This window comes from Festucalex cinctus, chromosome 12, assembly GCF_051991245.1.
Source record: "Festucalex cinctus isolate MCC-2025b chromosome 12, RoL_Fcin_1.0, whole genome shotgun sequence".
In the NCBI taxonomy this organism is placed as follows: Eukaryota; Metazoa; Chordata; class Actinopteri; order Syngnathiformes; family Syngnathidae; genus Festucalex; species Festucalex cinctus.
The window spans coordinates 18,182,805-18,196,117 of record NC_135422.1 but is presented as its reverse complement, the minus strand read 5'-3'; the positions used below and the strand labels follow the sequence as shown (position 1 = coordinate 18,196,117).

At 39.0% G+C, this 13,313-nt stretch overlaps 1 protein-coding gene across 3 annotated transcripts in view; it reads right to left on the bottom strand.

Annotated features, from left to right (window-relative positions):
* The window catches only part of gfra4a (GDNF family receptor alpha 4a), a 118,410-nt gene that overhangs the window by 38,746 nt on the left and 66,351 nt on the right, over positions 1 to 13,313 (bottom strand). For all 3 annotated transcript variants that reach the window (XM_077538779.1, XM_077538778.1, XM_077538780.1), the window contains one exon: positions 3,174 to 3,458. In XM_077538779.1, coding sequence (XP_077394905.1) covers positions 3,174 to 3,285 — 112 coding nt within the window. In that variant the 5' untranslated portion in view covers positions 3,286 to 3,458. The remainder of the gene's footprint in view (positions 1 to 3,173; positions 3,459 to 13,313) is intronic.

Below are 13,313 nucleotides of genomic sequence, written 5' to 3'. Positions count from 1 at the left end.
CCTTGTCTTCTAGCATTAAATTAAATTCTGACTTGAAAGCTTAAAGCTAACCCTGACTCGAAAACCTAACCCAGGGTTGGAACCCTAAGATTACCTTCTAGAGCTAATTTGAAACCCTGAGCTCAGCTTGATACCCTAACGGTCATTTGAAACCCTAAACCTGCCTTGAAATTTTAAACCATAACCCTGGATCGAAACCCTTATTTGAAACGCCAACATTGAGTTGAACCGTTGAGTTGAAAGCAAAACCCTAAAACATGGTTTGAAACCCTAACCTTGGCTCCAAACCAAATAAAAAAAAAAAATCCTAATCCAGGTTGAAACCCTCTTTCTTGTTGGGGAGGCTTCAGTCTGGTTGAAATCCCTCAATATTGCCATTGGCCTTTTTTTGGCCTACCGACGAATTTACATTTCATCTTTTCATCCACGTTATGCAACTACATGATTTTCGCGATCTTTTTTGTTGTTGTTGATGACTTTGTATCTGTTCACTAGTTGCACCCTTGTTAATCTGCATAATCTACATAACGGAAAATCTTGGCAGTCTTCTCTTCAGCTCAGTTAATATTCGAGCGGGTGAAAAAGAAAATAGCTCTTATTGGCATGGTGGAAAAAAACCCCGTCTCAAGTGAGTGGATTGAAGTGCAAACCTGTAGTTTGTCACGCGTTCAAAGTCATCGTCGGCATTTCACGCATCCTGTTGAGAGTCATTTCCTCTCGCGGCGCATGTTTGATAAATGTGACCGCCATGACGGTGGGTGGAACGTAATGAATAATCGCATCCCTCCCTCCCTCCTCCGCGCCTCCTTCTCTTTTCGCCATTTCCACTGCAACAATCGCTTTTTTACCTCAACTTCACTTCACTTTAAAAAAAAAAAAAAAAAAAAACACGCACACACACACACACACACACACAACGGCATGCCGCCGCCCACCCTCCGCTCTGGAAGCCGGCGACCGGCCATTTGAGGAAATTTCCTTCCGCCGTCAGCAGAAAATGAACAATTATTGATTAATCCGTGCTTTTTCTTCTTTTTTTTTAAAGTGGTCTTTTCCACAATTAAAGTTTTATGGCAAAAAATAAATGAGAGGAAAGCAGCAAACCTCTAAACAATTACACATTAATGGAGAGGGTGGCGATGGAGGAAGGAAGGGGAGGCGGGTTTTGCCGCCTGAGGCTCTCATCTTAAGCGTCTTGAAAATCCACAGCCGGAGGAAGCAGCCTCCATTGGCTTGATGCCGCTCTGCGCCGGATGGCGTGTATACAGCACGTGTGTCGGGTTGGAAAGCGGTCGTCGGGTGCAGTTATCACGTTTGGCGCCATCTGTCTGTCATTGAGGACGGCTGTTGCTAACCAAAACAGCACCACGAGTGACATAAACGAGCAACATAAACACCTGACGCAAACAGGAGACGCAAACAACATAAACCAGGTAAACAAGTAACAAGTGATGTAAATAAAAGATGAAAGTAAACAAGTGAGAGGAATAGTTACTAGCTATGAACGGGCGTTTGTCACCCGGTGGCAGAAAATTACCTCAATGTTTTACACTCATTTGAACTTGTGTATACTTCAGGACTTGAACACAATCATTGCTGCATAAAAAGTGCTGTACATGGAGTAAAAATCAGTCATGCAATAAAGACGGGTAAAACTAAATAGCACAAAATAAATGAATTAATAAATATGAGTAGATAAGTAAAATAAGTAAATAAAATAAATAATACATTATTAAATAAATTAAAATGAAAAAATTACTCGTGTTGTTCCGATACCGTTGTTTGGCCCCCAATACCGATACCGAAACACAGCTTTGCAATATCGGCCGATACCGATACCATACCGATACTTAAGGCTTTTTTTTCCTCAACATGAAAAAGCTGTCCTGCTATTGGTTCAGAGCATTCAAGGGCCAATAGGATGTCTTAGCTCGGCATGCAGTGAACATGTCACATACCAGTGAACGTCATGCAGGAGCAAGACAAGATGCTGCATCCAAAATCCTATATTAGTGTTGGACTTAATGGTATCGGTTACTTGTGAGTAGTCACCGATATCACTGTTTTAATGCAGTATCGGCGCCTCTGCCGATACCGGTATCGGAACAACACTAAAAATTACTAATAGTAACAATAGTAAACAGTAATAAAATAGTAACTAATAAATTATTATAAAACTACTGTATCAATGAACTAAAATATACAATCATATTTGTATTTGGTAAAAATATTTGTCCATTTTTTTTTATTTTACCAGAGAATTTAAAATAAAAAAATAATAATAATAATTGAGCATTTAGGACAGATGTCAAATGTGATTAATTTGTGATTAATCACGAGTTAACTATTGATATCATGCGATTAATTACCATTATGTATATTTAAAATAAAATGACCTAAATCCAACTTTTTTTTCCTGTGTTCTTATTTTGAATAATTAATAACACAAAATAAATAAATTAATAAATATAGGGAGATGAGTCAAATAAGTAAATAAAATAAATGGAAAATTATTAAATTTTTAAAATGATATAATTAATAACAGTCCTAAACAGTAATAAAATAGTAACTAACAAATTATTATAAAACTACTGTATCAATGAACTAAAAGATACAACCATATTTGCATTCGGTAAACATATTTGTCCATTTTTGGTATTTTACAAGAGAATTTAAAATCTGAAAAAAAAAAAAGATTGAGCATTTAAGACAGATCTAAAATGTGTGATTAATTTGCGATTAATCATGAGTTCACTATTGATATTATGCGATTAATTACAATAATGTACAGTTCAAATAAAATGACCTAAATCCAACCTTTTTTTCTGGGTCCTGATTTTGAATAATAAATAAGTGAAGAAATGAAAAGAAATTGCTGTAAAACAGATTAATTAATTGCTTGCGTTTGTCAAACAATAGACGCGGAGAGGAAATTGAAAAAAATATTAAAATATTAAAATAAATACATTAAAATAAATAAATTAATTAATTAAAATGTTAAATTGCAATATTGAGGAAAACAATTTGCAAAAGGATAATTTTCCAAAACGGTTCAACCCTATGAAGGAGCGCTGTCCGAGTCTGACTCGTGTTGTCCGTTTTCCCTCAATTTCTTATGAACGAGCAACCAAGGCCTAAAAATGTGAATGAAAATCAGGTTTTTGAGGTCTGACCGTGCAGGACGGCCTGCTGCAGGCTCCAGTAGATGCTGAGGCAGTTCTTCTCCTTCTTCATGCCTCGCTTGCACTGGCAGCCGTGCAGCGGCGTGGACAGGAGGGCCGTCATGGCGTTCTCGCACTGGTTGCGGGCGCCGGGTCCCAGCTTGACGCTGCCGTCTCCGGCCACGCACTGGCGCAGGGTGCGCAGGCGGGGGCTGCACGCGTCGTCCCCGGAGCAGGCGTCGCCCGCGCTCAGGCAATCCCAGCTGCCCTCGGCCAGCGACACGCCGGCGGCCAGTCCTGGGGAAAAAAACAAAACAGAAAAATGCCAGTCGTCATTGACGGCAAGCGATCAACAACCTGTTAAAAACCTTAACCCAGGCATTATACCAAAACCAAGTCTTGAAATCCTTACCCTTGGCTTCAGTGACTAATTTGAATTGCTCTATACCAGAATCCAAGCTTGATAATCATAACCCAGGCTTAAAACCCAAATCTTGTCTTTCAAGCCTGATTTAAAACCATATGCTAACACTTAAAAACAAAAACAAGTCTTAAAACCCTAATTCGAAAGCAGAACAGTTATTTGACCAAAATTGAATCTATAAACCTGAATTTGAAAACATAACCTTTGCTTCATAGCCTAAGTTGAAAGTGTCACCGTTGATTTAAACCTAACTCCGGCTTTAGAGCCTAATTTAAAACTATAACTATTGTTTGAAACCTTAACCCTGGCTTTCTACCCTAACACTGGCTTCATATGCTAATTTGAAAGCCCCGTTTGAAACCCTAGCCTTGGCTTGGAAACTTCAGTATGGCACCTAAGTGACCTAACTTTGGCTTCACAGCCTAAATTGAAACTGTTTAAAACCTAAACTCTGGCAAGAAACCCTAATCATTCGGCTTGTGCATATCTCTCTAATAAAAGACGATTCGATACGTATCTTGATACATGGGGCGTGAGACGATACGAGATCTGTGTGATTTTAAAGTGTAATAATTCGATTCAGTGATTGCAATAAAATTCAATATGGAAGAGCTCAGTTCGAGTGGTTATGACCATTTCCATCATAGTGAAATATGATTTAATTAAAATAGAATGATTCCATTCGATGCAACCAACTCTGGCCTGAAACCACAAAAAAAAAAAAAAAAAATCTCAAACCTCCAACCTTGGCGTCAAAGCACAAAATCAAACCCTCGCGATGTCATCGCCATGACAACAACAACAACAACACGACCCCTCTGAGTGGTCACGACAGCCGAGAAGAAGAGGGCGCGAGTGTCCGTGACGGATGAAGTGAATCAGAAAAGCAAACGAGCCGAAGGGCCGACGGCAGCCTTCCCTTCCCGCCGCAACTTCGGGAGCCCGGCTCGTCACGCGCAGTCCGCCGTTTTCATTTACATGCGCGGCAGCGCCGCCGCCCAAGGGAAACGCGGCTCTATTATTCATGAATTCGAGCCTTGTCACGCGCGATCCATCAGGCGCCGCTGACAGGATGACTGGGCCCGGATGTAATGCGACCATTCATCCCGCCACGCCTTCCAAGCCGCTCGCTGTTGTTTGCGCTGCAGTCAAAACAAAGTGTCAAGTTTGTTGGATGGGCCCACGGAGGGAATAGATACACTACTCAACAAAACTTTGGGATATTCTTCTTTGGGTTTAGATTTAAAATACTTTTTTTTGCCTCGTGTTCTCAATCAGCCACTCAAATACAGTTGACTTTTACTTTTCCGTCGTGTCATCATCCACAAAACGTAACAAGCCAAGACATAAATAAGTGACAGGCATGTACATGAATAGGCAACATTATGAGAAAGATACACACATATTTTTATTCGGTAAGTGTATACACTTTTATGTAATTTAACAAGAGCGATCAAAACTTAAATAAATATATATTTTATTGAACATTTAGACCAGATATAAAATGTGCGATTAATTTGCGATCAATCATGAGTTAACTATGGAGATCATGCGATTAATTACGAGCACTCAAATGCGGTTGACTTCTCTGTCGTTTCATCATCCACAAAATGTAAGCGAAGACGTAAATAAGTGACTGGGCAACGTTATGGGCAATGTTAAATGTGTATGTATGTAAATGTACATCCAACATGAAACGCTAGTGCCACCAAGTGGCAGAAAAATTACCTAATTGTGCACTCATTTGAACGTGTATATATATATATATATATATATATATATATATATATATATATATATATATGTGTGTGTGTGTGGGGGGGGGGGGGGGGGGGGTGAGTGCAATTACGTGTGTGGGCGTGCTCATGCGTGTGTCTTTTTAACTTCAAATAACTTTATGAATTACTATAAAAGTACTGTATGAACCAAGTCCAGTCATCTTTAACCATATTTGTATTTGGCAAACGTGTCCTTCTTTTATGTTATTTAAGAGCGATCAAATTTAAAAAAATAAAAAAATAAAAAATTACTGAACATTTAGAACAGATATAAAATGTTGGATTAATTTGCAATCAATCATGAGTTAACTATGGAGATCATGCGATTAATTACAAGCACTCAAATGCGGTTGACTTCTCTGTCGTTTCATCATCCGCAAAACGTAAAAAGCAAAGACGGAAATAAGTGACAGGAACGTGGAACAAAGCAAGTAAATGAATGGGCAAAGTTATATGGTTAATGTAAAATGTGTTGTTCCTTTCACCAACATCCAACATGAAATGCTAGTGCCACCAAGTGGCATAAAAATTACCTCATTTTGCACTCATTTGACCGTCTGTACATATGTGTCTTTTTAACTTCAAATAACTACAGTATGAACTAAAATATACAACCATATTTGGATTCGGTAAACATGCCCACTTTTATGTTATTTAACAAGAGTGATCAAAACTTGGAAAAAAATATTTTATTACATTTAGAACAAATATAAAATGTTCAATTAACTAATTTGAACAGAAGCAATCCCCTTTTACTGGATTTTGACTGATTTTGCAAGGCCCACAGAATATTGTGTGCTATTGCTATAAAAACATGCAACCTACCAAAAGAAAGATTAAAAGTCTCTTTTTTGCATCAGGAAAAAAATGTAAATTTCTATCTCTTTCCGTTTTGCAGCAATTTACATTAGAATATAGCGAAGTTTCATCATTATTCACAAATCTAGAATTGTGAGCAATTGGTGGTTGATCTCCTTTACTCTGCTGCCACCTGTTGGCCGTTTGTATAATACATACCATTTCTTCAACCTGCATATCAAACCTTCTGTATGCTCTAGCATAAAAAAACAACGTATAAATATGTCTTTGGGTCACTTAAAACATTTAAAATAGAACATATTTATACGTTTTTGGGAGCAAATGAGTTAATTTGCGATTAATCATGAGTTAACTATGGAAGTCATGCGATTAATTACGAGCACTCAAATGCAGTTGACTTTACTTCTGTGTCATGTCATCACCGATAAAACGTAACAAGACTATTTTGACAAAGCAGAGTAGAAAGTATTTGTTTTCAAACGTGGAAATAAAATTACAAAGTTATCACAACGTATAGGTACCTGGAATCGTATCGAACCTCAATCTGAAACGAGTGCGATGGCGCCATGTTGACGCTTGATATTCACATTAACCCAAGGCTCACGGTGCGCGTCTGCCAATTTGGCAAACCGGACTGGCGGCATGCTGGGTGGGCCAGCGCAGCAGAAGGAGATGCGCCTTGGCGGGGTGACAATTTGGCGGTAGGAAGTCAATCTCAACCGTAAGACCCGCTCAGACCACATCTAACAACGGCGCAGAGTAGATGGTCCTGCTACTGTACTTCCACTTAAGTACAGAGTGTGAGTACTCTTTCCACCTGTTTGTGTGTTTGTGTGTGCTTCTATAACACACTAATCACCGCGCTTACTCCCATACCGTCTGTGCGTGTTTGGCTTGGTTAAGTCGCTAAGGAGCTGCTGCATTTAAAAACTGATGAGTTCATTGAAAAACAAACAGAATTCAGTCAACTTGATGATGTCATTAGCAAAACAAAAAAGGGAAACGAAAAGAAAAAAAAAAGAGGCTCATCGTGTGTCATACTGACTGAATGGTTTTTAGTATTCTTTTGTGGTCATTTAACGACCTTGAAGCCGACGACGTTTATGACAGTGATTGAGCTTGAAGGTTGTCGGACTCTTTTTAAAAAATTTCATATTATTGTAATTCATAACATCCGCCTCTTTTCGTCATTCATCATTTTTTGTCTCTTCCCCCCCCCGAGGTTAGAAAACTTCGAACAAACTAGCAAAAAAAAAAAAAGCTTTTTGCCTTAGCGGACAAATAAGGATGCACAAACTTTACTGCCATGCTCCACCAACGCTCAAGGACGAAAAGTTGAGTTTTTGCTAATGTACTATCGCCCATCTGTCTCGTGTACGCGGTTCCAACTTGGTAGCAATTAGAAGAAATCTGGAGGATTTGAGTCTGCTTTTGAAGACTCCTGGAAATGTTCACAATGACCCTAAAATTGTGGCTTCAAACCACAAGGGCAGATTTGCTGTGCATTTTTTTTCAGGTGTTACTTTTTGACACTTTTGTGTGTCTACCTCATGTAAGATTGCCCGACCAAATTTCATGTGGTGAATACAAAACCAGCTTTGGAGGGTTGAAGTCCTTTTTGAATAACCCAGATAAATGTAGAAAAATAACCTTAAAATTGAAAACAAACGGCAGACTCTACCTTTTTGGGCATCTCTTATTGAGACTTTTTTTGTGGTTCTACTCATGATAGACATGCCTACCAAATTTCATGCTGCTAAGTCCAACTAGCCTTGGGGAGTTCTACAGGGCACTACTCTACAGAATGGCAGCTTCAAAACAAAATGGCTGACTTCCTGTTTCTTTTCAATTATTTCATGAGATTTTTTTTGTGGTTCTAGTCATGATAGACATGCCTACCAAATTTCATGTTGCTAATTTTCATGTTGCATACCCTTAAGTTAGCTTAGCGGACCGAATTAAATATTCTACAGGGTACTACTCCACAAAATGGCTGCTTCAAAACAAAATGGCTGACTTCCTGTTACTTTTCAGACATTACTTCATGAGACTTTTTTTTTTGTAGTTCTACTCATGATAGACATGCCCACCAAATTTCATGCTGCTAAGTCCAACTATGGGGACTGAATTAAATATTCTACAGGGTACTACTGCACAAAATGGCTGCTTCAAAACAAAATGGCTGACTTCCTGTTTCTTTTCAAATATTTCATGAGAATTTTTTGTGGTTCTACTCACGATAGACGCCCACCAAATTTTCGTGATGCTCAGTAAAACTGGCTTTGAGGGCTGAAGTTTAAAACAGTTCTACATGTTACGCAGGGATAAAAATCTAGCTTTTAACTCGTTTGCTCAGAGAAACATATAAATATGTTCTATTTTATATGTATTAAGTGTCCAAATAAGGTACTTATTTGTTTTTTATGTTGTTTTTTTTGTATGCTAGAGCATACAGAAGTCTTTGAGGCAGCCCCTCAACTGCACAGAACGGGTGAAAAATGGTAATAATTACAAAAACGGCCAGCAGGTGGCAGCAGAGTATACGAGATCAACCAGGGCCATGTTGAAAACAAGCCATTTCCCCACAATTCTAATCAGATTTGTGAATAATTATGAAATTTAGCTATATTCTCATGCTAATTGCGGAACGGAAACAGATAGAAATTACTTTTTTTTCAGATGAAAGAAGAGACTAATCTTTCTTTTGGTAGGTTCCATGTTTTTATAGCAATAGAACACAATATTCTGTGGGCCTTGCAAACTCAGTCAAAATCCAGTAAAACAGCCAGGAGCGAAGGGGGTCGCTTCAGTGAAAATGGCTGCCAGTGAATGAGCTAACCAAAATGACAGACTTCTTGTACCTTTTCAGGCATTCCTTCTTAAGACTTTTTTTTGTGGGTCTACTCATGACAGACGAGCCTACCAACATTTCATGTTGCCAATTCAAACTGGCCTCAGGGGCCGAATTCAAACAGAATACCAGCCAAAATGTCTGCTTCAGGTCAAAATGGTCGACTTTTCAAACATGGCTTCTCAAGACGTTTTTGTGGGTCCAATCCTTAACAAATTTCACCTTGCTAAGTCCGACTGGCCCTCATTATGTTTGGCCTCGCCTGACGACAAGGAAAGCGATCACGTTCCAAGGGGTCTTCCTTGGGGCCTTAATTAAGTGCTTGCGACTGTCTCTCGTTGAAGCGGCGCTACGTGGAGGCCGGCTTTCAAGGTGTTATCTCTCGCTCTCTATCTGGTTATCGCACCGAGCGCTCTCCACGGCGGATTACCGGCCATTTAACAAGATTTGCACCCTAAACCCAAAGGAGCCTTTGCCTTGCTTTTTTTTTCTCCGCCCGTCTCGACACCCAATCTGGCAAGTCTATTGAGCTCTACCTTTCACGCCCCCGCCGACCACCCACGTCGTTGCCGCCACCTGCAGCGGAAAACAAAACAAAACAATGATTGCGGAGACGAAGGGAAAAAAAACAAAAAACGCCGCGGGGTTGAGATGGCGTGGCGCGTTTCCGATGTAAATGAGTTTTCGCCGAGCGAGGGAAGACGCGCGCTTTTCATTGCGGTAAATTCTCTGCTTTGTATGCAAAACGAGTGACACCATGTCACCTTGCATATGCTTTGCATGCAATAATCATATTTTTGAAGGTCGGCGTAAACGACGTGCGGGGGGGAATTGTTTTGGCACGTCGAGCCAGAAGCTTTCTCGCACTTGTTCTTGTTGTTTGGACTTTTATTGACGGATGAATGGCGGATTAGCTGCCCACTCCGTTTCCTTCGGGGCGGCCATTCGGCGACGGCCTCGTTTCTTCACTGTCACACTTTTGCGCGAGACGTATTTTTTCAAACGGTCTTGACAACTTTTTAGTGAAGGCTTGAGAGCATCGTCACGTACAGCAATACAACAAACAGATCTTGGATATGAGAGCTTGCACCTAAAAATCCACATTGACATATTTGTTTACCATTTAATTAGTTAGTCCCGAATCAATTTGAACCGGTTAATAATCGCAACCGTAGAACGCATAATATTTTTTCACTTTTGATAACGTTTGAAGTACATCCGTGTTCGGTCCACTGACCTGTATATATGACTGGATAGCCGATAGCCCCATACACGCAAGTGCAAGCCGTTGAAGTCACAGGGCGGCCATCTTGTTACTCCCCTCGAGAGCAAACGAGTGAATAAACTATACGGTATACGTACAGATGAGACATATACATCTCGTAGGCAGTTAGTGTAAGGCTGGTTTTGTGCCGGGGTGCTCACTAATTTTTAACAAGTAAAAAAAAAAAAAAATTAACAAGTTAACTGTTTCCGTTTTGCAGCAATTAGCATGAGCATAAGTTTCATCCTGACTTGAGATATTCACATTTCTGGTAAAAACATTGACAAAAAGAGCTTATTGCAACAAAACCCTGGCTGATCGGTTATACTCTGCTACCACCTGCTGGCCGCAATAACTGCCATTGATTTAAGCCACCTCTTCATGTCAGAAGCTGTATCAAAGCCTTCTGTATGCTCTTGCATTAAAAAAACAAACGTGCTTTCGGGCTATGGGAACTATTGTTTACATATTGAATACAGTGTTCATCTTTCGCGGCCTCTCGCTGTTTTGCGGATTTTTCACAGCAGGCTTTTTTTTTTTTTTTTTTTTTTGCTGCATGACATTGTATTACGTAGATAGAAAATATATACTGTGCTGTATAACAAGTAAATTAAAAACACTTAAAAAAAAACTTTTAATGAAAAAAAAAAAAAAAGACTGTAAATTAACTCATTCACTCCCAGCCATTTTCGCTCCTGGCTGTTTTACTGGATTTTGACAGATTTTGCGAGGTCCACAGAATATTGTGTTCTATTGCTATAATAGAATGGAACCTACCAAAATAAAGATTAGAGTCTCTTCCTTCATGAGGAAAAAAGTATATTTATATCTGGTTACGATTAGCAGCAATTAGAATATAGCTAAGTTTCACCAATATTCACATTCCTGGTAAAAACACTGACAAAAAGAGCTTGTTGCAACATGGCCCTGGCTGATCGCTTATACTCTGCTACCACCTGCTGGCCGCAATAACTGCCATTGCTTTAAGCCACCTCTTCATGTCAAGCCTTCTGTATGCTCTTGCATTAAAAAACAAGCGAACAAAAACAACAACAACATGCAAACACGTTATTGGGAGGGACGGACAAAGTGTTGAAAAACGTTTTTACATGTTTTTGGGATTGAATGAGCTAAGCATATAATTTATACATGTATTTAAGACAAGTTGCAAAAAGTCTGAAGTCCTCTTGTTTATGTTTAATAGACGCCGTGCACCGCTCGCGTACGAACGTACGTCACATGCGGTCAAACATTTCCTGCGATGCTAGCGCACTCGGGATGTAACGATATCCAAATGTCACGATACGATATTATCACGATATGAAGCTCACAATACAATAATTATCACAATATTGTGGGGAGGTTGGTGATATTTAGAAAAGGTCACAATATTGTCAAAAAATGAGCTCATGCTAAAAAAAAACACAATACTGTGCTTTTGTACATTACATCAATGTTATTATTATGTTTAATTATTTTTATGTTATTATTATTACGTTATGTTGTTAATGCATGCACACATTGAGTTCCTTCCCATATTGACTGGCTTCACAGGCATATTACGTTCCGCATGATCGGACAATTAGTGTGGATTTTAAACGTAGAAGGGCCAAAACATCCCTAATGAAAATTAAATTGCACTAAAAAAACTTGCTACCATAGGGTGCTACAACTGCACAAATGGAAATCAAACAGACTTTTTTAACAGATGTGTTGCATTTAAATATCCTGAACAAGACAACAACGATATTGTGGCACTTTTAATATCACGATATCACGATATTGCGCTTATTGTTACGTCCCTATAGCGCACGCAACAAAAATGCTATGATTCGTCCTCACTCGAAAATACTGATTCGGCATTTTTTTGTGACAGTCAATTCACATTTAAATTTGGGTTACCACCGATTTGTCGTATCGTATGATATAATCTTATATGATATTGTTCCATTCCTGGCAGTGTGAGGCAGTGTGTCGCATTCATTTCAGTTCTTTGCACTTGATTGCATCCCTTGAAAAGTGGTTGCACTAGCAGATATTTATTATTTTTGAATGGTATTTATTTGGCCAATAAGCAGGAAGTAAACAAGGGACACACAATGGACAAGGCCAATTGACAGTTATGATTTAATTGCATGTTAAAAATAAAATGTAATGCTAAAGAAAATTTACGTTAATGCATTGATAGCTATTAATTTTTTTTTCGCTCTCTCTTTCGGATGTTGCTGATGTTGCAAATCATTTGATTGGTGAAATCTCTTGTAATACTAGACTAAGTGCAATTTCTGGAGAAATTGCGTGGGAATGCTGAAAGCTGAATGCTAAGATTTGAATGCATGTGGAATGCTTCTGAAGTAAATTGAGAGATAAATCATGAAATTATAACCGCCTGGTTACTGGACAATGCGCTTTACCAACTGTGCGACCGAGCAGTATCAGACAGCTGGTAATGATGATAAGTTATATGTATGGAAGTGGGTGTGGAAAGTGATACTTAGAAAAAGTTCAATGTCTCTCCCATTGAAAATGAATGGGAAAAAGTTGATATTAAATGTTAAATTGTGCATTACTGTAAGTAATGTGGAATCAGACAATATATACCCCAGAAGGTGTCAATTTCTGAAGCTAGTTGAAATTTGAAGAATGTAAGTATTTTGTGGGGGTTGTTACACGGCAAAAAAAGTGTGGAGAATAAAAATCACAATAACATATGTTATTGTTATGCTTTAGCATTCCCACAATATGTCCAAAAGGAAAAATAAATAAATAAAAAACGTAAATAAATTGGCAATTTTGAAAGATTTGGGAGTAGTATTTTGAAAATGACGTGGCCAATTACGCTATTAGGCTAACGATAGCGAGTTTTCGCCATGAAAAAGGCGCCGTTTTTTTTCCCCAACTTGCGCCGCCAGTCTGAGCCATCAGCATCATTGTCTGATAGGAAAGACTATTTTGGTAGTTCTGACAGACGCAGCGGTGTCTGGGGTGCGAGTGGGGGGTTTTCGTGGGGGGGGCG